Source organism: Nymphalis io, chromosome 26 (genome assembly GCF_905147045.1).
Source record: "Nymphalis io chromosome 26, ilAglIoxx1.1, whole genome shotgun sequence".
Classification (NCBI taxonomy): Eukaryota; Metazoa; Arthropoda; class Insecta; order Lepidoptera; family Nymphalidae; genus Nymphalis; species Nymphalis io.
Genome location: NC_065913.1, coordinates 3,380,967 through 3,408,568, shown reverse-complemented (window position 1 = coordinate 3,408,568; position 27,602 = coordinate 3,380,967). Strand labels below are relative to the sequence as shown.

General features: G+C 38.1%; 1 protein-coding gene across 3 annotated transcripts in view; it reads right to left on the bottom strand.

Annotated features, from left to right (window-relative positions):
* The window catches only part of LOC126778505 (sex peptide receptor), a 271,820-nt gene that overhangs the window by 7,256 nt on the left and 236,962 nt on the right, over positions 1-27,602 (bottom strand). For all 3 annotated transcript variants that reach the window (XM_050502124.1, XM_050502123.1, XM_050502125.1), the window contains one exon: positions 14,153-14,253. In XM_050502124.1, the coding sequence (XP_050358081.1) occupies positions 14,153-14,253 (101 nt within the window). The remainder of the gene's footprint in view (positions 1-14,152; positions 14,254-27,602) is intronic.

Here is a 27,602-nt window from a genome sequence, read left to right as displayed (position 1 = left end):
TATAAAAATAATAAATAATATTTCTTTAAAATGTAAAAACGTTCATCGTACGCAATCATGAAAATATTTATTTGATGTACTGGTGTTTTAAAAATAAATATAATTAAAGCTGTTTTAACATATTTCGGTTGCATCCGGGCCGGGGTTTAGAAAATACATTTCATATAAAAACAAAAAAACGTATTATTTCTCAAAATTATAAATTTTACTTTTAATTTATATTAAAACTACACAGATAATATATGTTATTGTTTGTTTAATTATACTAATTAGTGATGTTAATTTTAATTTTACGTATGTTTTATAGGGTTTTACCCTAGCTAAGAGAGAAAGAGAAGCTAGCTCAGTAAAGTTGTCGAAACACAGCACTCATTTTCAGCTTATATTTTAAAATATCCAACAGATAATAAATCTTTTTTTTTAATTTTTAAATTAAGAATACTGGCAAAGGTTGGTCATTTTTGTCGGATAACGTAAAAATAATTATCTGTAGTATTTGTGAAACACTAAACGATTCCAGAATATACAAATAAAACATTTAACGTATTTTTTTATTATTTTCAGGTCAGTTATATTTGAACGTTCTTTGATGTTTAATAAGATTTATAACCTGTGGTAAGAATTTACTGCGAGTGCAGATTGAAGTTTTGAGTAGATAATGTTCGGAATTCGTTTAAATACATATTCGCCTGGCGTGGGATGGCGTTATTTAAACACTCTATGAAAACAAAAAAAGAAATTATTCATGAGAAATAGAGTATATTTATATTATAAAAAATAGTTTTACAAATCATGATCGCGTGGAAAGGTGGTCAGAATGCTAGCAGCATTTCTCCGTTGAATCGCAATCCAGGTCCTAACAGAAACAAAAAATTACCGGCTGTTACCAATAGAGGCAATAAAATAAGGCGCTTATGATATTTTAATGTCACGATGTAATAATAATGCCCTATTTCTGTATTATGTACACTTCTATACTAATATTATAAAGAGGTAATGTTTGTGAGGTTGTAGGGGGTAATCTCTGGATCTACTGAACCAATTCTGAAAATTCTTTTACCGATAGAAAGCCACATAATTTGTGAGTGTCATTGGCTATACATTAACCCGAAAAATTAAGACTTTTTCGTGGTATTGGTTTGCAAAGTAAGTTGGAGAAAAAACGGTCAAATGAAAACGTTTCTTACGAACGCTGCCTTAACTATGAGATATATATGATTAAATTTTACAGAAAAGTTGTAGAGTATAATAAAGCCTACAGATAAGTCAACGACAGTATATTTCTAACTTTTATATTTAAGACACAAAAAGTAGTTTTTTATATTAAAAACTAATTTAAATCGTTAGTTCATGTTTATTGGTCATATTGTCAACAATTATGAATTCTTATCAAAATAAGTAAACTTATCGTCTCAAGTGTTTAAACAAAAGACTTTTCCCTTTTACTACATATAATTTGGACAAATGGTTAAAGAGATAATACGGCAGAGGTATGAAACAGCGACCGTTTCGTAATCTATTGAGTGATATTTCTATTAGACGATTTTTTTTATATACAACACGTCAATCTATTTAAAAATAATGGCTTTATTACTAAAAAAATTTTATTTAGATAAAATTGATAAAATAATTTAAAATATCAAATACTCGAACCAATGTTACTAATGTTTTCTAGTGGTAGGATGCTAACATCCGCCTGGCTTGTTACCACCGTACGCATGGTGAAAAACTCGTGAAGTGGCTTGCAGCCACGTTTTCAGCCAGCGTACAGCCAGAGCCCGAGCGAGTATTGCCGCGATGGGTGTTGGTCCAATTGGAGACGGCTGTTGAACCAATGCCAGGGGAAAACTGTATTGACCTGCCGGACAGGGAGACCCGAAGAAACGGCTGTTCCGCTGGCCGCCCGTGGCATAGTACAGGGGCCCGAGCGTGCCTAACCAGCTCGTGAGGCTGCCCCACCAGGCCACGCATAATCTCGGGGTGGACCGTCGTGCCGGTTGGTGACCGGTAGGTGGGGTCCCGGCGGCCACTTCCGGGGGGGTTCGGGGGCCCTTCCGTCCGGCGGGTCAGTGTATTTTTCCTTTTGCAACCACTTGGGGAAACACGCCTCCACGCTTTGCCCATCCCTATCGTGGCAATACATCGCTCGCTTCACGTCTCTTTTCCATTCTATTTTTCCCAAATGGCGCAACAAAACAGAAATAACGGTCGTACAGCGGTGCACATCCCCACCATACCCTCGCTATTTGAGGTCGAGTTCTCTAACATCCGAGGACTCCACGCTAACCTCAACGCTGTCCACCACCATCTCGAGACAGCACGGCCAGCAATGCTGTTTCTCACGGAGACGCAAATATTTCGCCCTGCCGACACCAGCTACCTTAACTATCCCGGCTACATGCTAGAAGAATCTTTTAAAGCGAAAGCCTTAGTGTGCTTGTTCGTCAGGGCGGATGTTTGTTGTCACCGATTGCGCTGCTTGGAGGACCCCTCCTTCTCCATGTTGGTGGTACGTGTGGACCTGGTTCGTCAGAGCCGAGTCTACGTGTGCCTCTATAGATCCCACAATGGTGACTTGGAGACAAGCTGATTATTTGACCATCTTAGTCGGGTGGCAGATGCTGCGCAAGAGCAATTTCCTAACGCGGAATTGGTGTTTTTGGGGGATTTCAATCCTGGTTGAAATCCCTCAAAACTGACCATGCTGGAAGGACTGCTCATGCTTTTGCTCTCACACATGACTTGACCCAACTGGTTGATCAGCCCACCAGGATCCCAGACATTGATGGGCAAGCACCTTCTCTACTGGACCTTCTGCTGACTTCTCACCCGGTGGAATATCAGGTTGTGGTTCAGGCTCCTCTTGGCTCTTCGGATCACAGCCTTATTTCTACCAGAGTGTCACAGGCCAAGCTGCCGCCACTAGCAGTATGCAAACGTCGCGTTTGGTACTATAGGTCGGCGGATTGGGACGGTATGCGCGATTACTATGCGTCGGTCCCTTGGAAGGAACGTTGCTTCAGTGGGAATGACCCGACAGCTAGTGCCGCTGCTGTTGCTGGCGAGATCATGCTGGGAATGGAATACTACATTCCTAGCTCAGATCTCGTCAGTAGGAGTACGCGTAACCGTTGGTTCACTCGTGAATATGCCGATGCTGTATCATCTAAGCAGGCGGCATATCGCAAGTGGATCAACGGCTGCATTAGCGGGGCATCTAACATTGACTCACTGAAAGCAAACTATAATAAAAATTCCAAGTCCTGTAGAAAGGCATACACGAGAGCGGATGCACAGCGCATTGTACAGATTGGTCATGACCTTGTTTCGCATCCTAGGGGCTCCCGTAGCTTCTGGCGTCTGACCAAGTCTGTGCAAAACAATTTCTGCCAACCTTCGCTGCCACCGCTCAGAAATCCGGACGGATCGCTAGCTCACAGTCCGCAAGAGCAAGCTGATCTCCTGGCTAAACTCTTTGCCGACAATTCCGTCATCGATGATTGTAGTGCACTACCACCTACAATACCTGCATGTGGCCATACGATGCCTGATATTAAAATCAGGCAACGTGATGTGCGTGCGGAGCTGCAATCATTTGATGTACGGAAAGCTAGCGGTCCCGATGGAATACCAGCCATAGTGCTGAAGAAGTGCGCAGCGGAGCTGTCTCCTGTGTTAACGCGCCTGTTCCAACTTTCTCTCTCTTCGGGAAGTGTGCCGGAGGCTTGGAGAAGAGCTAATGTGCAAGCGGTTCCCAAAAAAGGGGATCGGTCTGACCCGGCAAATTATCGGCCAATAGCTATCACCTCAGTACTTTGTAAGGTGATGGAACGGATTTTAAACAACCAACTGATCCATTACCTAGAAGATCACTCTTTAATTAATGATCGTCAATACGGGTTTCGACCAAAACGGTCCACAGGTGATCTTCTAGCGTACGTAACGCACCTCTGGGGTGAAGCTATCGACAAGCATGGAGAATCGTTGGTTGTCAGCCTCGATATCTCCAAGGCTTTCGACAGGGTCTGTCGAATAATGTCGAATATAAAAAAAAAAAAATGTTCGGTCAATCAATCACAAGTAAAAATGTTTACCGCCCAACGAAATGGGCACAGGTCAGCTAGTGTATTAATAAATTTATATATGTTTATAATTAGGCTGTTACACAGGCATTAAGTTGAGGGAACACACGATTGTTTTTTATAATTCGGTATTAACCGCGACTAAACCTTTTTTATTTTGCTCGACGTTTCCACAGAGCTGCTGAATAACAAATAAAAAAACATATTTTTTTTATAATACAAAAGAAGCGAATATAAGGCCACTTTTTATATTTACATATAAAAAGACTAAATATTTTTCCACGTAATACAAACAAAATATAATAGTCGTAAAACCCAATAAACTAAACAAGGCTAGGGCTATATTACTGGGTCGCATAATATTGGTGTCGTAAACTGTTTCAGTCAGAAAAAACTAAACTTGGATTACTATGGATTCCTATTAAGAAAAGTGTTTTTTTTTATTACCAATATTACGGAACAGTGGAATCACGCTTAAATTCAAGCTCAAAGTATGAATGACTTAATTTATCCGAGTATTATAAACATGTATGCCGACGAAAAAAAAAACAACTGTACAAAGAAAAAAAAATAACAATTGTACATAACAAAGCTATAAATATTTTAAGCAAAAGCTATGATTTTTTTTTTTATATGCCCCGGGATGGCAAATGACTCTACTCCACCTGATGGTAAGTGGTAGTAGAGTCCAAACGCGACGACGGCCAGTACAGTCGGGAAGAATGTTCTGTACTAGCCGTCCCCGCCTTGCCGGCCCGCAAGATGCCTCTTCACGCCTCGTTTGAAGGTAACCTCGTTTGAAGGTAACTTACCCGGGTTGTAAGAGGAGGGGAACACGTGAGCTGGTAAGGAATTCCATATTTTGGTAGTGCGACAAAGAAAGGAGTTGCCAAATTTCTTTGTGCGCGATGAAATTGATGTCACAGTTAGGCGGTGACATCGAGAACCAGCTCGCGTGGACTTAAGAAGGAAGGGGGAAGCAGGAATTAGAGAGAATAATTCCTCAGAGCACTCGCCGTGATACAGACGATAGAAAGCGCTCAGTGCTGCTATCTCGCGACGCAATTGTAAAGGTTCAAGGGTATTTGTGACCTTTACGTCGCCAATAATGCGTACTGCACGTCGCTGCAACCGGTCCAAGGCCTCCATTAGGTACTAAGCGGAGTCATCCCAAAGGTGCGAGCAATATTCAACGCAAGACCGTACCTGTGTTTTGTATAACAGGCACAGTTGTTGTGGCGTGAAAAAACGCCGCACCTTGTTCAGAACTCCGAGTTTTCGTGAAGCTGTTTTTATAATAGCCTCGATGTAATCCCTTGGACTAAGGTCGCAGCGAACGTCCATCCCCAGCATGGCGATTTTGCTTTGTATCATCAGCGATGTGCCACAGAGGGAGGGATGAGGGTAAAATGGTGACTTTTTCGCTGTGAGAGCGCACACCTGTGTTTTCTTGGCATTAAACTCAACAAGATTATCAGAACCCCATTTGGCGATGAGCTCTAATGTCCTATCGAGTTCAATGACAAGATTCTCCCGCCTCTCCTCAGTTTCCGCCCGCCCAGCCACTGCGCGTCCGTGGTATCCACCATGCACTGTACTATCATCTGCATAGCAATGTATGTTCCCAAGAGAGAGCATATCATTGATATGCAAAAGAAAGAGTGTGGGAGATAGCACAGATCCCTGGGGGACCCCAGCATTCACTACATAGAATTGTGAAGCGCAACCATCTACTAAAACACGAAGGCTACGCTTGTGTAGGAAGCTGGCAATCCAGGTGCGTAGCTGAGCAGGCAGACCATATGCCGGTAGCTTGGAGAGAAGACTTTTGTGCCAGATCCTGTCGAAAGCCTTGGAGATATCGAGGCTGACAGCCAACGATTCTCCATGCTTGTCGATAGCTTCACCCCAGAGGTGCGTTACGTACGCTAGAAGATCACCTGTGGACTGTTTTGGTCGAAACCCGTACTGACGATCATTAATTAGACAGTGATCTTCTAGGTAATGGATCAGTTGGTTGTTTAAAATTCGTTCCATCACCTTACAAAGTACTGAGGTGATAGCTATTGGCCGATAATTTGCCGGGTCAGACCGATCCCCTTTTTTGGGAACCGCTTGCACATTAGCTCTTCTCCAAGCCTCCGGCACACATCCCGAAGAGAGAGAAAGTTGGAACAGGCGCGTTAACACAGGAGACAGCTCCGCGGCGCATTTCTTCAGCACAATGGCTGGTATTCCATCGGGACCGCTAGCTTTCTGTATATCAAGTGATTGCAGCTCCGCACGCACATCACGTTGTCTGATTTTGATGTCAGGCATCGTGTGGCCACATGAAGGTATTGTTGGTGGCTGCGCACTACAATCATCGATCACAGAGTTGTCGGCAAAGAGTTTAGCCAGGAGGTCGGCTTTCTCCTGCGGACTGTGAGCTAGCGATCCATCCGGATTTCTGAGCGGTGGCAGCGAAGGTTGGCAGAAATTGTTTTGCACAGACTTGGTCAGACGCCAGAAGCTACGGGAGCCCCTAGGATGCGAAACAAGGTCATGACCAATCTGTACAATGCGCTGTGCATCCGCTCTCGTGTATGCCTTTCTACAGGACTTGGAATTTTTATTATAGTTTGCTTTCAGTGAGTCAATGTTAGATGCCCCGCTAATGCAGCCGTTGATCCACTTGCGATATGCCGCCTGCTTAGATGATACAGCATCGGCATATTCACGAGTGAACCAACGGTTACGCGTACTCCTACTGACGAGATCTGAGCTAGGAATGTAGTATTCCATTCCCAGCATGATCTCGCCAGCAACAGCAGCGGCACTGGCTGTCGGGTCATTCCCGCTGAAGCAACGTTCCTTCCAAGGGACTGACGCATAGTAATTGCGCATACCGTCCCAATCTGCCGACTTATAGTGCCAAACGCGACGTTTGCATACCGCTGATGGCGGCAGCTTGGCCTGTGGCACTTTGGTAGATGTAAGGCCGTGATCCGAAGAACCAAGTGGAGCTTGAACCACAACCTGATATTCCACCGGGTGAGAAGTCAGCAGAAGATCCAGTAGAGAAGGCGCTTGCCCATCAATGTCTGGGATCCTGGTGGGCTGATCAACCAGTTGGGTCAAGTCGTGTGTGAGAGCAAAAGCATGAGCAGTTCTTCCAGCATGGTCACTTTTGAGGGATTTCAACCATGATTCATGGTGAGCATTAAAATCCCCCAAAAACACCAATTCCGCGTTAGGAAACTGCTCTTGCGCAGCATCTGCCACACGACTAAGATGGTCAAATAATCGGCTTGTCTCCAAGTCACCATTGTGGGATCTGTAGAGGCACACGTAGACTCGACTCTGACGAACCAGGTCCACACGTACCACCAACATGGAGAAGGAGGGGTCCTCCAAGCAGCGCAATCGGTGACAACAAACATCCGCCCTGACGAACAAGCATACTCCGGCTTTCGCTTTAAAAGATTCTTCAAGCATGTAGCCGGGATAGTTAAGGTGGCTGATGTCGGCAGGGCGGAGTATTTGCGTCTCCGTGAGAAACAACATTGCTGGCCCTGCTGCCTCGAGATGGTGGTGGACAGCGTTGAGGTTAGCGTGGAGTCCTCGGATGTTAGAGAACTCAACCTCAAACAGCGTGGGTATGGTGGGGGTGTGCACCGCTGAACGACCGTTATTTCTTATTTGCGCTACCATTTGGAAAAAAAAGGAAAAGAGACGTGAAGCGAGCGACGTATTGCCACGATAGGGATGGGCAAAGTATGGAGGCGTGTTTTCCCAAATGTTTGCCAAAAAGGAAAATATACTGATCCGCCGGACGGAAGGGCCCCCGAACCCCCCCGGAAGTGGCCGCCGGGACCCCACCTTCCGGTCATCAACCGGCACGACGGTCCACCCCGAGATTATGCGTGGCCTGGTGGGGCAGCCTCGCGAGCTGGTTAGGCACGCTCGGGCCCCTGTACTATGCCACGGGCGGCCAGCGGAACAGCCGTTTCTTCAGGTCTCCCTGTCCGGCAGGTCAATACAGTTTCCCCCGGCATTGGTTCAACAGCCGTCTCCACTGGTTCAACACCCATCGCGGCAATACTCGCTCGGGCACTGGCTGTACGCTGGCTGACCTCGAAACGCGGCTGCAAGCCACTTCACGAGTTTTTCACCATGCGTACGGTGGTAACAAGCCAGGCGGATGTTAGCATCCTACCACCAGAGGAGCAGATGGTCGCTCAGATATCCCTTAGTCGCCTCTTACGACACCCATGGGAAAGAGATGGGCAGTGAAATGTATTCTTTCTCCGTCACTGCACGGATGCCATCAATAACAAGCAGTACTAATTAAAAAATCGAAATAAACTGGATGAAGGTTTTGCGTATCATTAATTCTGTCGAGTTGACACTACTTTTCTATAATAGGCTACTATTTCAATCAAAGGAAGAGAAAAGACGAGCCGGTTGACTTGGTTGGCAGATACTTGTCTTTCACGCCGAAGGTTGTGGGTTCGATTTCCACTCAGGACAGACATTTGTGTGCATGAACATGTCTGTTTGTCCTGAGTCTGGGTGTAATTATCTATATAAGTATGTATTTACAAAAGCAAAGTAGTATATGTAGTATATCAGTTGTCTGGTTTGCATAGTACAAGCTCTGCTTAATTTGGGATCAGATGGCCGTGTGTGAATAATGTCCCAAGATATTATTATTATATTATAAAGATTAATAAGCAACCTTGACAAAATTGACCTATTGACGCAATATCATTGGTCGAGATCTTGAATAATCTATGGTATTTATTATGGGATAATGAGAAAACAGCATTCATGAGTGTCAGCGAAATTGTTGAAATTTAAATTAAAATTTAAGTGGATATGTGTAATGTAAATTTTAATAGCAGCTTTAAAAGACTATATTTAACAAAAGTAATCAACGATTTGGACGAAAACGATCTAGAGTCTACCGAGAAAAACGAATAAGAAATACAGTTATCTCTCTCTTTCTTATTGACTGAAATTTACGACGAATTTATTAAATAATGCTCTTAATAAAAAATCCATCACCTCGTTTTAGAGATTAGTCAGAGCTACACATAAAGAAAACATTTATATTAAAAAGCAATGAAGTCTATTTAAAGTTTTAATGATTCATACTGATGTTTTGAACACCATAATCACGTTAAAATGTTTAGAGTACGGTTAGATAAATAAATAAGTGCGGAGGTGTCTGTTTTTTTGCAGCGTTAACGTAATTTAAGAATATTGTTTACGTATTTTTTATAAAAATCGGTTCGAAAAATAAGTGTTTTTTTATTTTTGTTTACGTTCATGTACGTATTTGCCAAAACAATATCAACGAATAACTCGTTGATATTGTTTTGACATCTTTTCATTAATCAAAGTAATAACCAAAATTATATTCGTTTTAAAACATGTTATGGAATCAAAAACAATATGTACTACTAACTACTTTGCACACGGAATAAAAAAAAAACCACCCCAAGCTTCACCCCAATTGAAAAAGAGTATTCAATGCTTCAATGTACACATATATACTACCTTATCTTTATACTTCAAAACATAATATAAGAAATAAGCCCAAAGGCAAATGAAAACTTAACTGTGTTTGCCGGGTCGAACCCACAATTTACTGGTGGTAGGGCTTTGTGCAAACTGGTCTGAGTAGGTACCACCCACTCATCAGATATTCTATCGCAAAACCGCTGGACATGGTATTGTTGTGTTCCGGTTTGAAGGGTGAGTGAGCCAGTGTAATTAAAGGCACAAGGGACATCACATCTTAGTTCTCAAGGTTGGTGGCGCATTGCCGATGTAAGTGATGGTTAACATTTCTTACCATGCCAATGTCTATGGGCGTTGGTGACCACTTACCATAGCCCATATTCTCGTCCGCTAACCTATTCTATAAAATAAAAGAAAAATCATCGGTTAAAACTCACGTGCTTTAAAGCAGTCATATTATGGGCTCATTTTGGCAATTTATTTTAACCGTTGTGTCTATTTCATTGTCAATACAAATTAATTGCCAATTAAATTATCATGTCAACAACATACAATCAAAATGGTTATTATTCAAGTATGCTCATAAAAACACTTTTGAACCGTCATTTTGTTGTATTGAACTAACTACGGCTTTACATACATATGTTAATTAATTAAATTTATTATTTATTCTGCATGAAAACCAACGATTACTAACTACGGTTTTTAACAAATATATAGTATTTTATCGAGTTATAGGAATTATTTAGCAATGTTTTTTAATATGATTTTATAAAGAAAGAATATAAATAAAACAAAGAAATATATATAATTAACATAAACTCCATTTAATGCTGTAATAGTCACGTTTATATGCAATGATAGTCGATCAAGAGTTAAATCGAAAGCGATTTCAACAGTTTCGCCATACATTACATCACATTGTTTCTACAACAGGATCCTAGAAAACGTTAAAAATGTCTCATTTGCTAAATATAAAGTAACGCTTGTGAGTTAAAAATCAATGAATTTGTGGATCATAGCACACCTTGGGAATGCAACGATCGCCTTTTTTTACACTGAAAATTTGTAAACGAATATATCATATATAAAAAATAAAACCCGCTGAGTTTCTTTCGCCGGTTCTTCAAAGGACTGGATGTTTCTTTTCCGAACCGAAAGTTTTCAATTTGATTATAAATAAGTAAGTGTAGTGCTTCCATGTTGATAAAGATTTTGATTTTGATTGAGGCAACATCCATAAATTCAATAAAATTTCCGATTTTCAACTGTTATCGAATCAATTTCAAATAACGTTTTGTTGTTGCACTTTTGATTCTTCATTAAAGGAACTTAATTAAATACAAAGCTACCATATACTACTAAGAACAATCTAAAACTTTAGCAGTTACTCAAAGAGGGATTTTATCATCGAATTTTGAATTATTTTCAATAAAAAATTGTATTACCTGCATGTCCTTTTCATTATCTATGTTATCTTTTACTAACTAATTAGTTATATCTATTTAATATTTTTATAATAGCTTAAATTAAAAAAAATATATAAATATATATTTGCATTAAGCAACTGTATAAACTCATTCTCGGTAACATTAGGGCTATTTTATAAGAACAAACATTAAAAAAAGTTATATTGCAAAGAAATTATTACCTGCAGTAAGAACTCACTTCATTACTTACTCGTGAAGTGTTGACTTACTTATGGTGAAACTATTTTGATAAGTTTATTCTTGAAATGTCATGATTGTTATGATCAATGTCGCATATCACTTTCTGACATTTCACGACCATTTTCTGCGGTTAGGTTCGAGTTTTTACAGAATAACCTACTTGTTTTTTTTATTTTTTGCTCAGAGAATCAATATTGCAATTCAATGCAGAAATACTGCTAGAATTCTTGGCTTCATCTCACGCATACAGTATAAATTATTTTTAATTAAATTTAATTGTACAGGAGATATTACAGTTCACCAGTGGCTTTTTTATTCACAGGAATGTAAACACTTCATCTCAGGGTTGCTTAATTAAATAATTTCTTGACAGACAAAAACTAGTAACTTTGTTCTCTTTAAGTGGACGGAGTTATTGATACAGCTTACAAAATAAGCGGCTGACGTGGCACGGGGCTGGTCACGTGGAAGGAACAATGGTCGTTGGGGCAAACGAGTCCTAGAGTGAAGACCATGGAACTTGGGAGACCTATGACCAGCAGTCGAACACGATTGATTAATAATGATAATGAAATTGACCTCAAGGTCTAAAAAGTATAATGTATATTACATTATACTTTTTAGTTCCGTTCTTTTATGGAGGTTCTATTTTTAATAAAAAAATGTCAATACATTTATTATTCGGAAAATAATCAATATCTTATATCCTTATGTACACCTTATAGTATTAGTACTTGTAAAATAATAAAATACAGCCGAGATGGCCCAGTGGTGAGAACGCATGAATCTTAACCGATGATCGTGGGTTCAAACCCGGGCAAGCACCACTGAATTTTCATGTGCTTAATTTGTAATAATAATTCATCTCATTTTTTTATATGCGCCGGAATGGCAAATGACTCTACTCCACCTGGTATCCAATATGGTAAGTGGTAGTAGAGTCCAAACGCGACGACGGCCAGTACAGTCGGGAAGAATGTTCTGTATTAGCCGTCCCCGCCTTGCCAGCCCGCAAGATGCCTCTTCACGCCTCGTTTGAAGGAACCCGGGTTGTAAGAGGAGGGGAACACGTGAGCTGGTAAGGAATTCCATTTTTTGGAAATGCGACAAAGAAAGAAGTTGCCAAATTTCTTAGTGCGCGATGGAATTGATGTCACAGTTAGGCGGTGACATCGAGAGCCAGCTCGCGTAGACTTATGAAGTAAGGGGGAAGCAGGGATTAGAGAGAATAATTCCTCAGAGCACTCGCCGTGATACAGTCGATAGAAAGCGCTCAGTGCTGCTATCTCTCGATGCAATTGTAAAGGTTCAAGGGTGTTTGTGACCTTTACGTCGCCAATAATGCGGACTACACGTCGCTGCAACCGATCCAAGGCCTCCAGTAGGTACTTAGCGGAGCCATCCCAAAGGTGCGAGCAATATTCAACGCAAGACCGTACCTGTGTTTTGTATAACAGGCACAGTTGTTGTGGCGTGAAAAAACGCCGCACCTTGTTCAGAACTCCGAGTTTCCGTGAAGCTGTTTTTATAATAGCCTCGATGTAATTAATCCCTTGGACTAAGGTCGCAGCGAACGTCCATCCCCAGCATGGCGATTTTGCTTTGTATCATCAGCGGTGTGCCACAGAGGGAGGAAAGAGGGGAAAATGGTGACTTTTTCGCTGTGAGAGCGCATACCTGTGTTTTCTTGGCATTAAATTCAACAAGATTATCAGAACCCCATTTGGCGATGAGCTCTAACATCCTATCGAGTTCAATGACAAGATTCTCCCACCTCTCCTCAGTTTCCGCCCAGCCACTGCGCGTCCTTGGTATCCACCACGCACTGTACTATCGTCTGCATAGCAATGTATGTTCCCAAGAGAGAGCATATCATTGATATGCAAAAGAAAGAGTGTGGGAGATAGCACAGATCCCTGGGGGACCCCAGCATTCACTACATAGAATTGTGAAGTGCAACCATCAACTAAAACACGAAGGCTACGCTTGTGTAAGAAGCTGGCAATCCAGGTACATAACTGAGCAGGCAGCAGCAGGCATTGTGAGGAAACCTGCATGTGTTTAATTTCACTGAAATTCTGCCACATGTGAATTCCACCAACCCGAATTGGAGCAGCGTGATGGAATAAGCTCCAAACCTTCTCCTCAAAAAGTGAGAAGAAACCTTAGCCTAGAGGTGGGACATTCACAATCTGTTACGACTTGTAAAATTAGGCTACATAAATAGTTACAATATTACTTAATCGTATTTAATTATCTATGTTCGGGCTGTCTTGTCTGGAATTTGCAGTAAATTCCTTGAATTAATTGAACTGTTGCACAATAAGCGGAACACACGATTGGTATTATGACAAAGTGTAGTTAGTCTATAGATATAATGTGCCATATTGACGTGATATCAATATATAAAGATAGATGTTTGTATATCTATTTGTGTCAATACTTCGGTAACGTTTGATCATTGAGTTTACAGTACATCAAATTGTATACGGCTTAAACTTGGCTTAAACTAGTTTAAAGAAAATTGATATAGATATTTGAGCACGGTTAATAAACTCTTTTTTTGTTTTGTTCATAGCAATGGCATTGCATTCTTCTTTTGTTTTAGTGTTTAGAAAATGTGCCACCGCTTTAAGTGATAAGCACTGACCATATATATGAAATATATGAAATATTAACAATGTCTTATATCTTCAATGCGCCACGAAACTTGGGAAAGATGTTATTCCTATTCTGCCTGTAGTGACACTGCTCACTCACCCTTTAAATCGGAACACATCTAATTATTGCTATTTGGGGAAGAATATTTGATGATTGAATAGTACCCAGGCAGGATTGTAGAAATTTCTATAATCAAGTTACAGCTGGTTAATACAAATTTTAAATACATACCACGTCCTCGCAACAGGAGCATGACACACGTAGATATACCGCTGGACAGCCAGCGCCAGTGTCAGCCAAATACTAGCAGTGTGAAACATCGCTGGGATCACCTGGAAAGAAAAATTAAAAAATTGGTTACTATATTTATCAAATCGATTGTTTTTGTTTATGAGTTATGTGTGAAGAGACTTTAAACGGGTTCCTGTACGTCATACAGGTACATGTAATTTAGAAACATGCGCATGTATTTTCGTGTGTTTTTTATGAACCCGCAAACGTGGACGGCAAATACAATATACTTCAGCAAAAAAGTATTAGTTTTTATTGGTTTGGTCTGGAGTTTGAACTCCTCGGGACTTCCGAGGACTACGAGACAGACACGTCATTTCTTTTAAGAAATAGGCAAATATAAGGTTTTGATAACGATTCTATATTATTTCGTGTTAAATATTTTGATATTATTAAGCTAAAGTTATTCAAGTCTGTGGTGCGACGTCTGCTATTAATATCAGTTGTTGATCGATTTCCACTTAGTTTCCGATTTATTCCGATTGTTGTCGAATGATAAACGAATTCTAGACTAGATATGTTGTGTAATATTAGACCCAGTCTCAGTTATTTTCATCTACATGATGACACTATTTGTTATATATACCCTGTCTATATTCCACTGTTGGAATAAGGCTTCCTCTCCTATTTTTAAGGCTTATACCACAACGCTGCTCCAATGCAGGTTGGATACACATGACAAACTTTCTTCAAATATTTGCATGTTTTCTGATGATGTTTTCCTTCATCCCCAAGTACGAGATTAATGATAAACACCAATTTGGTATTGGTTTTGAACCCGCAATCATCGGTTAAGATTAACATATGACTGAGCTATCATATTTGTTATGTGTGAGTTAAATTATTCTAATCCAAGTTATTATTGATTTTTCCACAAACAATTTACTACGAATGAAGTAAGGTTCTGACTGAAATGGGAGTATGTGACTTAAACTGGTCAAGTATCAGACTTGAATCAGATTAATAGTCAGACCTTGGAACATTGCCAGAAATCTAGAAGAGGGTTCTCATCTAAAAGCGTATCATCTCTGTTTTTCTAGAGTACTAACTTTTCTATTATACTAATTTATATCTCATATTTTGCTTTGATTTATACGTATTCAATAATTGATTGGATCTGTAAAAAAAAATTATTTCAATATAACATGTTTTCGGATTCGGATAACTACTTACGGACATGGGAGCAAACCTAGTTAGTAACAAGTTGTTCTTCTGGCAGTTGTGTCAAGAGATCTCGCACTTTCATAGCACTTCATAGGTGGTAGGGCATTATGCAAGCACGTCTGGGAAGGTACCACACACTGATCAGTTATATACTGCAAAACAGCAACTTAGTATTATTGCTTTCCTGTTTGAAGGCTGAGTGAGCCAGTGTAACAACAGGCACAGGGACATAACTTCTTAGTTCCCAAAGTTGCGATATAAGAAATGTCTATGGGCGGTATTTACCACTTACCATTACGTAGCTCATTTGTCCATTCGCCTATATAATAAAAAATAACATAGGACGCTTCAAAATAAATATGTAATGAGGATTAACAAAGGAATTTATAGTGTTATGTATGACAGATATACATACATACTCGCATTTAATACGTTTTATTTAGAAGTATAATAAGATCAATTAGCTGGGTTAGTTGGGAAACCTGATCTTGAACTATTTTTAAGATTCTAGTTTAATATTTATCAGTTTAGAATTCGTTCAGTGTATTATTCGTTTCATTTATTTTATTTTTGTGTTGGGTAAGCGGACTGGCAAGCAGCATTTTTCTCTAATAAAGTAGGGTGGCCCATAGACATTTGCATATTTAAGAAATATTACCATATCCTATATCGATAAAACGCCACCAGTCTTGGGAATTATTTGTATTATTATTTTGAATTTTAGATTATTGGAAAATTAAAATGGCCTGAGGCTTAAATAGAGCTTTACACTTTAAGCTTTCCACGTGAAAAGTTTATTAATTAACAAAATATGTTAAATAATTTGAATTTTAGACACAGGTAAAACCATAATCAGATCAACATGCTAATCATATCCTTAGTGGACGTAAACTATGAGTAATAATAATAATATACTTTATTGTTGCACACTAAGACGAAACTTTCTGGTTAGGTATCGTAAGCAGTACTTAATATTTTTGTTTTCCGTTTTGTAGGGTTTAAAAGGTGAGTGAGCCGGTGTAACTACAGGCACGAGTGCCATGACATTTTAGTTCCCAAGATTGAAGGTACATTGGCGATGTAAAGGACGGTTAATATTTCTTACAAAGTCATTTCTATAGGCAGTGGTGACTGTTACCTGTCCGCCTAACTGTTTTATAGAATTTTGTTTTCACTGTAACTGTTTTATAATAAACAGTTACAGTGAAAATAAAAACTAGTAAACAGTAAACAGATAAAACAAAATGCGACCTTATCGCAGGTGAAAGTCAAATAATGTTGTAGTTGTAAAAGTTTTATTTCAATTAAAGATACATATAATAAATACTATAAGAATACATAGATCAAAGAATAATAATTTAATAAATGATTTTAAATAATGTTAATTTTTTAAGCGAAGATTACATCATACATATATCTGCATGTATATAGCCATTATATATATATATATATATATATATATATATATATATATATATATATATAATCATATATTTAAAATAAAACAATAATAGCATTGCTCGACTTTTTATTATTATTAGGAATATAAACCTATTTACCTCTCTAATTAAGCGTAAAGCTTTTGGAGTGGGGACGACAATAACTTATGGGGTGAGGATGGAACCTGACTTTCACACCGCTATCGTGTAATCCATTGCGCTAATGACGCTTGTCAGTATTATTATATATTTCAGTAAAATGACTGAAAAGTTATACTTAAGTAAGCTTTAAGCACTATCACGTGTGAAACTACTGTTACAATTATTCAAGTAACTCAGTTCACTTAATATTTAAATATATGCATAGATTACTGGAAATATGTAAGGGTTGAAAGTGGGTTAACGACTAGTAAAAAAACAGTACGTTTTGTTGGGTCTATAAACGAAATTGTAACATGCTCTGCTACAGATTAGTCGTAGCGCTACGAGAGCTACGAGTATATATGTGAACTGAATTTGCTTTGCGTATCTTTTAAAGGTCACACAGCCGACTTTAATAAAAAAATCATATCACGAAACTGACATTTAACCTTTATATTGTTCAAAATATTACGTATGTGTTATTCTTACTAATGTTATAAATGTGAAAGTGAGTTTCTTTGTCTGTTTTAACGTCTTAACTATTGAACCCATTATCAAAACAAATTTTGCATACATATTGTCAACTGCCTTGTTTAGTGGCTAGATAAGAACGCTAACCACGAGGTTCTGAGTTCAAACCCCAGGTTGGACCAAAGAGAAGAACATCATCATCATACATTGTCAAGGATACAGAAAATGATATAGGGTACCTAGAACCTGCCCTCCCTTTCTCAAACGTGGGCGAAGCCGCAGGAGAAAAAAAGATCAACTTAGATATTTCTGATTGTAGCCTTTGATATTGGATACGAATATATAGTTAAAAATATTTCATTCTTATAATATTGTTTGTATTGAATATATATTTTATATGTTTACATAACAGTTCGTATTATTTATTAATTTTATAAACAAGCTGAAGAGCCGAGATGGCCTAGTGGTTACAACGCATGAATCTTAACCGATGATTGTGGGTTCCAACCCGGGCACGCACGGCACGGTGAATTATAAACACAAATCAAGCACCACTGAATTTTCATGTGCTTGATTTGTGTTTACAATTCACCTCGTGCTTGAGTGTGAAGAAAAACATCGTAAGGAAACCTGCATGTGTCTAATTTCACTGAAATTCTGCCACATGTGTGTGCCACAAACCTGCATTGGAGCAGCGTGGTGGAATAAGCCCCAAACCTTCTCCTCAAAAAAGTAGAAGAGGCCTTAGCCCAGCAGTGGGACATTCACAAGCTGTTACTTTAAAAAAAGCTGCGTCTTTATTACATTGAGGACTATTATTATTAATAAGTCAATAGAATTTAATTGTAATTTTAATTTTTTTTTAGTAAGAATAATAAAAAATATTCGCATAATATTCAAACAATTAAGAAGTATAATAACAACGGCAAAGGCTGTTTTTAAAAAAAACTTCAGTTCTGTAATATGTCCCTTTGTACGCCCAGAATATTACTTCCTAATTCTAAGCAGAAGTTATAGAGTACCTACTACATTCTCGCCGAGACTATGGAGACGTTTTCATTTTTAATAGAATTGAAAACAACACGTACGTGCCGGCACGCGACAATGCCACTTGGACAGTCTGTTCAGTGACAAATAAATTGTATTTATAGAACGATATTAAATAAAATGTCACTATGTTGTTATTCCTATTCTCAAACGAAATGATAACAGATAAAATATTGATATTTTATATTGTCTATTGTGTCTTTGATATAAAAATACAATTTAAAAACGGGCCGGTTGGCTTGGTTGGCAGATACTTGCCTTTCACGCCGAAGGTTGTGGGTTCGATTCCCACCCAGAACAGACATTTGTGTACATGAACATTTGTCCTGAGTCTGGGTGTAACTATCTATATAAGTATGTATTTACAAAAGAAAAGTAGTATATGTAGTATATCAGTAGCCTGGTTTTCATAGCACAAGCTCTGCTTAATTTCGGATCAGATGACCGCGTGTGAATAATGTCCCAGAATATTTATATATATAGATATTGGTTGATCATTTTTTTTAAAGTGATAACTTCCTTAGGCGCGTTGTGCTGGTTTTTCTTTGGGGGCAGACTCGTGACTTATCGTCACCGGTAATGTTAATATAATGAAGTCGTTGAAAGCACAAGAAATTTGAGTATTGTGGAAATGTAAGAGGATAATTATGATTGAAATTTATGTAAAATTTAACAGTATATACAAATAATATAAGTATCCTTTAAAGTAAAGCCGTTAGTCCTGCGCCTAAACTCTTTTTGGTCGTGTCGGATTGCCATCCCATCGGATTATGAGAGTTAAGGAATAGATAGTGCACCTGTGCTTGCGCACACACTTGTGCACTATAATACCTCCTGCGCAGTTGGCAGGTTGTAAGACAACTGGCAAATCGATCTGGAGGACATTATTATAATTATTATTCAATAACATGGTATATGGATAGATACTCCCAGTCAGTTAGATACTTCACTCATCACCAACAGCAGATACATCTTGTTTTGGCTCAGCGGAATGGTCACAATGCTTATACAGCATATTCCAACTAAGGAGGTGTAAAGACAAATAGACAACATTGACATCGAATTGTCGTGATATGATTGGTCGAGATTTTGTATAATCTATGATACTATGAATTTATGAAAAATTTAAATTAGATTTGTTATAACTAGTTAACTGGAATAGTGTTGTATTTTTAATAAAGGTAAATAATTGCATTGAATATAATAATAATATCCTGGGATATTTTTCACACATGGCCATCTGATCCCAAATTAAGCTTGTACAGAGCTTGTACTATGGAAACCAGACAACTGATATACCTACTACATATACTATTTTTTCTTTTGTAAACACATACTTATATAGATAATATGTAAATCAAACGTTTGTGTATCATACTCCTTCTTTGATTGGGATAGATTATATATATATCTAGCCACTCGTCTCGGCTTCGCATGTGTAGATAAGATAATATATTTGCGTAAAATCCATTCTTTGAGTGCGTCTACATCGGGGAAGGGTTCACTGTGACAAATTTTAAGTCAATCGGGTGAATAGTTTAGGAGATCTCTTGATGAGAAGTATTTCGTTCAAGTATATATATATATACACTTATAAGATTTATTGAGGGATTTTTTGTCGGGGGTTTTTTAACATTTAAATGTAAGCTTTATAATAACAATAACAATAATTTGTGAAGGCGTTTGTTTGGTGTTAGACGTTTTTCAAGCTCCTTATATGATCCTTAAAAAAAATAAAGCTGTATGTAAATAAAGCTATTAGAACCGATCAGTTCGAAAACGAGATTCAAGAATAGACTTGACCGTTATTGATTGATGACGGTAGAATCTTGACACCACAAGTACAAAACGTGCGATAAAACATTTTCAACGAAATAAATTGAACTATAAACCTTATCTTTATGGGTAGAAGGACGATATTTTATTACAGAGAAAAAGATCCCGTTTCTGAAATTCGGAGAATTGTCCATTGTGGAGGGAACGTCTACGTTTTTTTCATTAGGTCCTGTTGGTAGTTATGTGTTTAATAAAGTTTATTTGATTTTTTTTTGTACTAACTTTTTGATATTTCGTTTCTGACATTTTATCTATACTAGGACACCGTCGTGGGTTTAATTAGCTATACTTATGTATTAAGGTATTCGTAGCAACATGTTTGGCTAATATCAAAATAAATGATCATTCAAGAATGGCAAAAATTAAAACTTAAAATCTGATAACGAAAAAAATCGCGCACATGATTAAATTTATTAAATATTTTGTTTTTAAGTAAGTCAGAAAAGAAAAAAATGTTTTGCTTTATTGCTTTAAAAAAAACTTTTTCTATACCAACACAAAAATATATGTTATTAAATATTTATCTTCAATATTAAGTATGTAGAGACTCCTTATATTAAACAAACATATCTTCATATATTTTTTAATGCTTCAACACAAACTTATACTTCGTTTTTGATGGCTTCTTTTATACGCCATTATGTTAAATATTTCTTTTGTAATGTTCTAAAGTAACAGTTTTGGTATTTTTCTTTCAAATATGATCTATTGGTTTAGACGCAACAACTTATGGTGTGAACATGCCAGCCGCTTAAATTATCTTTGTGAGATAAGCGACGATGGCGCAGTGGTTAGATATGCGAATCAAAACCCAAGATTGCGGGTTCAAAGCACGCCTAACTATTCATGTGCTTATTTGGTGCATGTTGGTTGATGGAAGAAAAAATTCTGAATAAAAGTGCATGTGTCGGATAAAACTCTGTCACATGTGTAAAAGTCCGCATTGGAGTAACGTGGTGGTATAAGCTCCAAGCCATCTCCTCTTAAGGAAAAGCTGTTATTTTACGACGCATTTTAAAACAAACAAATATTTTTTTATAAACTGTTTAAAACTTTTACTCAATAAAAATGTATTGTTTCAAATAGATTGAAAATATTTACAGACGCATAGAAATTATTTTCCAACTGAAATTGTTTTGTAGGTATCCATTAGTTTGTATAAACCATGTATACATATTTGTGTATGTATGTGTGTGCTATTCACATGCATAACAATCTATTTTATTTATTCTAAACATTTCACATTCAGCTCGTGAATGTATTACGCAGATAAACGACTTTAATCAACAAAGTGACGGATAATACGCTGAGATGACAAAAAAAAAATATATCTGATGTCTGGAAACGGGGAATGAAAACTTGTTACCCTAATTGAGTTTAAGTAGTATCTTGTTTAGCAAATGCTTCGTAAAATTTAAGAGAGAACGTATACAAAATTGCTTTTTTATGTAATGCTGTTTTCGTCCTGTGACAATGTTGATGTGAGTTGAATTCGATGAATTTATACAAAGGGCGACGGTTCAACGAGAACAAAAACTTTCATGATTCGAGTTTTGTTTTAGTATTTATCTTTTTCTTTATATTTTTATAAAATAGGTACACAGGCAAATGGGTCACCTGATGGTCAGAGGTCACTATCGCTAATTGATATTGGCGTTGTTTTTCTTCTTCTTCTTCGTCATGACATTCTTGTCAGAGCGGTCGTGGTCGCCATGAAGTATTATGAATTATTCGGCGCAGATATTATTCGCCTCACGAGCCTTCGCCATATGTCCCTGTTAGTGGTAAGCCTCGTGCATTCATGCAAGGGACCGCAACAGTTGTTTTTATTTGGCCGGTCCATGGCGTGGGGGTCCTTCCACGTGGTCTGTTGCCATCCACCTTGCCTTGAATGACAAAGCGCCCTATGGAGTTATTTCCTTGCTGAGAGACGTGTCCAAAAAAAGTTAGTATGCGCTTTCGAACCAGCGCCGAAAGACGCTGTTTCATGCCGAGTTCTTGAAGAATGGAGATATTGATGCGAAATTCGGTCCACGAAATTCTTAGCATTCGTCTCCAGCACCACATCTCCAGAGCATCGATCTTCTTTTTTTCGACCTGCCGCAAAGTCCACGTCTCCGCAGCGTATAGAAATACGGGAAAAACAAGCGTTTGGTTGCTTTGGTAATGTTTCTGTTCCTCCATTGCAGTTCTCGTAATTGCCATACGTTGCTTGACCTCATCTACGCATCCGCCATTATTCAATATTAAAGCTCCTAGATATATATAGGATTGGACGACCTCACAGTTCGCAATCTGAGTGATCTCGGGCGAGTTGTTTTTTGCCCGGTCTACAATCATCATCTTCGTTTTACTGCGGTTAAGCTTTAATCCAAATTCTTGGCATTTTAAGAAGTAATTCTTCCATATGAACGCGTCAGACGCAAACAGGGTCGTGTCGTCGGCATAGTGCAAATTTGTTATCTTGCGCCCACCAACTGCAACACCGTCACTCCAGTCCTCAAGCGCAATGCGCATTACCAGTTCTGTGTAAGCATTGAACAAGAGCGGTGATATTATGCATCCTTGGTGGACTCCAGCGCTGTGATGAAAGTCTTCAGATAAAACATCATCCGTCCGCACGGATGTAGTCCCATCTTCGTAAAGACGCCTAAGAAGATGAACTAAGTGTTTCGGTGTACCCATGTCCAGTACACCCTCCATAGTTTGGGCCATTTTACTGAGTCAAATGCCTTTGAGAAGGCAACAAAGCAAATATAAGTAGGCTTGTTAAACTCTCGTGCCTTCTCTATTATCTGGCGAACAATGAGGATCTGCTCACGTGTGGGGTACACGTGAGCAGTTTCCTTTTACAAAACCGGCTTGTTCTGGTGCAATTTCCTTGGACAGAAAGTTCTTCAGTCGTTCATTGATTATGTGTAGCAGGATTTTACTAGCATGAGATATGAGGGCTATAAGGCGGTAGTTGCTACACTTCTTAGTTGAACCCTTCTTGTACAAAGGAATGAAAACCGTGTGAGACCATTCTGTTGGCCATGTTCCTGAATGCTATATCTTGAGGAATATGTTGTGGAAGATATTGACACCTATGTTGCCTAAGGCTCGTATAGTTTCGATCGGTATAGCATCTCTTCATGTGGCTTTCCCCTTCTTTAGATGCATAATGGCGGCTTTTACTTCCGATCGAAGAATGTCTGGCTCTTGGTTTTCATTTCCGGGCTCTGTATCAGGAAAGTTTTTCGACTGGTTGTTCTGGAACAAGGACTGGCAATATCTCTTCCAAACGTCAGTTATATGGTTTAGCTCATTGACTACTCTACCACCACTATCTTCAATGGCCCAGGTCTTGGAAGGAAGTGTCTTTGTGATGGATCGAATTTTATGGCGTTGTAAGAAATATGAATTATTCCGTACATCGATAATACCCCTCTAATACTATAATGCTGTAACTACCAAAAACTTCTATTAAAAGCATGTTGCTGTACTTTTGGGCGAAGGTCTCCTCTCCTTTTACTGAGAATCTATTCTTAGATAAATGATAAAATCAAAGGCAACACTTTTTATATTGGACTGAATTTTCAAATGTTTTGTTTGTGTTTATAATTCATGTCGTGTAATTTTTTTTCATTGTGTTGAGAGAAATAAATATTATTTATTTTCATATTTTTATATTTAAACGACATGGATTTGAACGATTTATTCCCAAGGTGTAAAAGTCATCGGCACTCCCGTCGTCTAAAAATCCGTCGATCAAGATGCTGCTTGTGGATTTATTTAATCGTAAAACCTGAAATTGGTCTGTATTCGATTTCGTCTGCATAAGCCATTCAATTTTTATTCAACGACGTTTGAATTATATCTCAGTGTACGTTATCACCCGCAATAAATTGTCTATCAAGAATAAATAAAAAATCCCATTAAATACAAGACATAATAAATTTGGAACAAAATTTGTGAGATTATTATAATTAAAGAGACTCTAGATGACAGCACATTTCCTGGATGAATCGATCGTTCCTTAGCTATTTCTTTCTTATATTTTAAATCACTTGAAAGTCAGAATTGTGTCAATCACTTATAAAAATTTGACAATAAAATTCGAGTTTCAAACTTTACTCTCAACGCAATCAAAAGAACTTAACTTCAATAAAATATATTTGGTGTTAATATAATTTTACTGGTGGTAGAGCTTTGTGCTCGACTGGGTAAGTACCATCCACTCATCAGATATTATACCGAAAAACAACAGTTCTTGGTATTGTTAGATTCCAGTTTGAAGGGTTAGTGAGCCAGTGTAATTACAGGCACAAGGGACTTAGCATCTCAGTTCCCAAGGTTGGTGGCGCATTGGCGATGTAAGCAATGGTTAACATTTCTTACATGCCAATGTCTATGGGCGTTGGTAACCACTTACCATCAGGTGGCCCAAATGCTCATTCTACCTATTCTAAAAAAAAACAACAAATAATAAAACCATTTTGGGTCATAGGTTACCCTATATATAAACAAACTATAATAAACTGCAAGTTGCAATTTAAAGGCATAAAATAAAAGAAAATGATGACAATTTACTTTAAAAATTTCTTTTACTCTCATTGTTACCTGAAGCAAGTTACTTCCACGTAATAGTCTTGGAATCTGTTTTTCTCTGGAGACAAGACTTTGCGTCCCTTTTGTTAGTCTTCATCTTTAAATAAACAATGGAATATTACTAATGGCTTTTAGACTTGTGTTGAAGAAAATCCTTCGAAACTTGTGTGGAGCAACAAATTGTCTTTTCAGGTTATTTTATTGTCGTATCCAGATGATAAATGAACAGAGGGATTTTATCTTCACTAGCTAGATTAATTGGTATTGTACTTCATTAGTATAATCTTAAATTACAGATATTGCTAATAGTTACTAATCATGTCGTCCCTCTTTTTTATTTTATGTAAGCCCGCAGACTCGGAGGTCCTGGGTTCAATCCCAGGTTGGGCTACTAAAAAGTTTATGGGTTTTTCTGTCAGAAATTCCTCAGTAGCATCCCGGAGTCTGGAAGTTCGAAGTGTGTACACTCCCATGAGGAGAAGGTGAAGGTTCTCCTCAAAAGGGAGAGGAGGCCTTAGCCCAGCAGTGGGACATTAACAGGCTGTTATAACACTCCCATGCCTCGGAGAGCACGTTAAGCCGTTGGTCCTGCGCCTGAACTCTTTCCGGTCATTTCGGGTAGCCGTTCCATTGGATTATGAGAGTGAGGGAAAAGAGAGTGCACCTTTGTTTGCGCACACACTTGTGCACTATTATATCTCCTATGCAGTTACCGAAACTCTCGAGATTGGCCGCCGTGGCCGAAATCGGTCTAGAGGACTTTATTATATTTGAAATGGCAGACTGAAAAATGGGCCACCTGGTAGTATGACTACCACCGCCCATAGACATTGACATTGAAAGAAATATTAACCGTCCCTTACATATATTATTATATTATAAGTTAAACTGGATCACTCACCCTTCGAACCGGAACAAAACAATACTAACTACTGCTTTTTGCGAAAGAAAATATTGCCTAAAGAACCTCGTTGATGTTAGTCCTACAAATATGGAATCTGATTGGAAGTTCACAGACTAATGTATAAAAATACGTACAAGCAGATAATTAGGTCAAAGTACAAAACGTATCCGTTAGATTCATGAATTCGAAGGAATAATATACGTTATTCTAAATCAATACATTGTAATCTTAATACATTCTTTCAATGTCATAACAATCGTTTCTACCCATGTCTCTAAGTCACAAGGTACCTGTATGAAAAGTAAAATATACCCAAAGTGAACGTGATAAGGTATATTTTCGATCGTTATTTTACGAGCAGCCGGTTGCACTTAAAATAGCAATTTCCTTCGGGATATATGTCGGTATTAAAAAATACGGTCGGCTGAAGGCTCTTTTGGAGAAATATTTTGGTATCATTTCGCTTTTCTATGGTTTAATATTTGTACAGTTGGTCATAAATTGACTTCCTTTGTTTAAACGTGGAATGTTTTTCAACTATGCCTGTTAGTTTCAAAGTAAGCCACAATTAAAAATGGTGTTGTAAAGTAAAGTAACAGCCTGCAAATATCCTACAGATGGGCTAAGAGCTTCGGGCATTTTGAGGGTTTGGAGCCTATTCCATCACGCTGTTCCTGCTCGTCGTTGGATACACATGCGGCATAATTTCAGTGACATTAGACACACGATGTTTTACTTCACCAACGATCAACACTACAACATTACAACACAACTTAAGTTTCAACACAATGAAAAAAATACAGGTAAGTTAATTAATCAATATAAAACCTCTTTACCGAGTACACAATCCTCTGTGAGACTGGTGTCTGTACTAGTTAAGCTGTTGTACAGAGTACCAGGCTCTCACTCGCATGGACGGATTTGTTAGTAGTTAATCTATACATATTATTTGACGAGCCAGTTGTCGTGGTTGGTAAATACTTGCCTTTTCACGCCGAAGGTTGTGGGTTCGATTCCCACCCAGGACAGACATTTGTGTGCATGAACATGTCTGTTTGTCCTGAGTCTGGGTGCAATTTTCTATATAATTATGTATTTACAAAAGAAAAGTTGTATATGTAGTATATCAGTTGTCTGGTTCCCATAGCACAAGATTTGTGCAAGCTTAATTTGGGATCAGATGGCCGTGTGTGAAAAATGTTCCAGGATATTATTATCCAGGATATTACATATAATATATCTGTAACTGATCGCTGTCTGTACATGGAAGATATATGAGTAAAACTATTACCGGTGGCCTTTATCAACGCAATAGAACCGAAAACAATGATTGTTAGATTTTTTGTCTGTGCGTTTGTGCATGTTAATTTTATATGTTGTATATACTAAAATAGTCTGCTCTTAGTGATTTCTTTAAGTTATATGCGGGTGAAACCGCAGACACAGCTAGTATTGACTAAATTTACATGTTATATTATTAATTTTATTGTAATATATAATAATGAACATCGAGGTGAGAGAAAACTATATAACTTCTTTTACCGGTATTTCATTCAATTGGTGATAGATTTTTAATAATCAATGAGTAAGTGAAACGCTTCTATACTGTCAAAGAAGAAATCTTTTCTTTTTAATTTGCGAGGTCGATGGCGCATTACCGATGTACGGAATGGTTAATATTTCTTATATTTCCAAAATACCTACATTTATTTTATATACAAAAAAATGATTTTGATAACTTATATATAGATACCTCATAAAATGTATGTCAGACGAACGGAGTTCTACGCCAGTAATG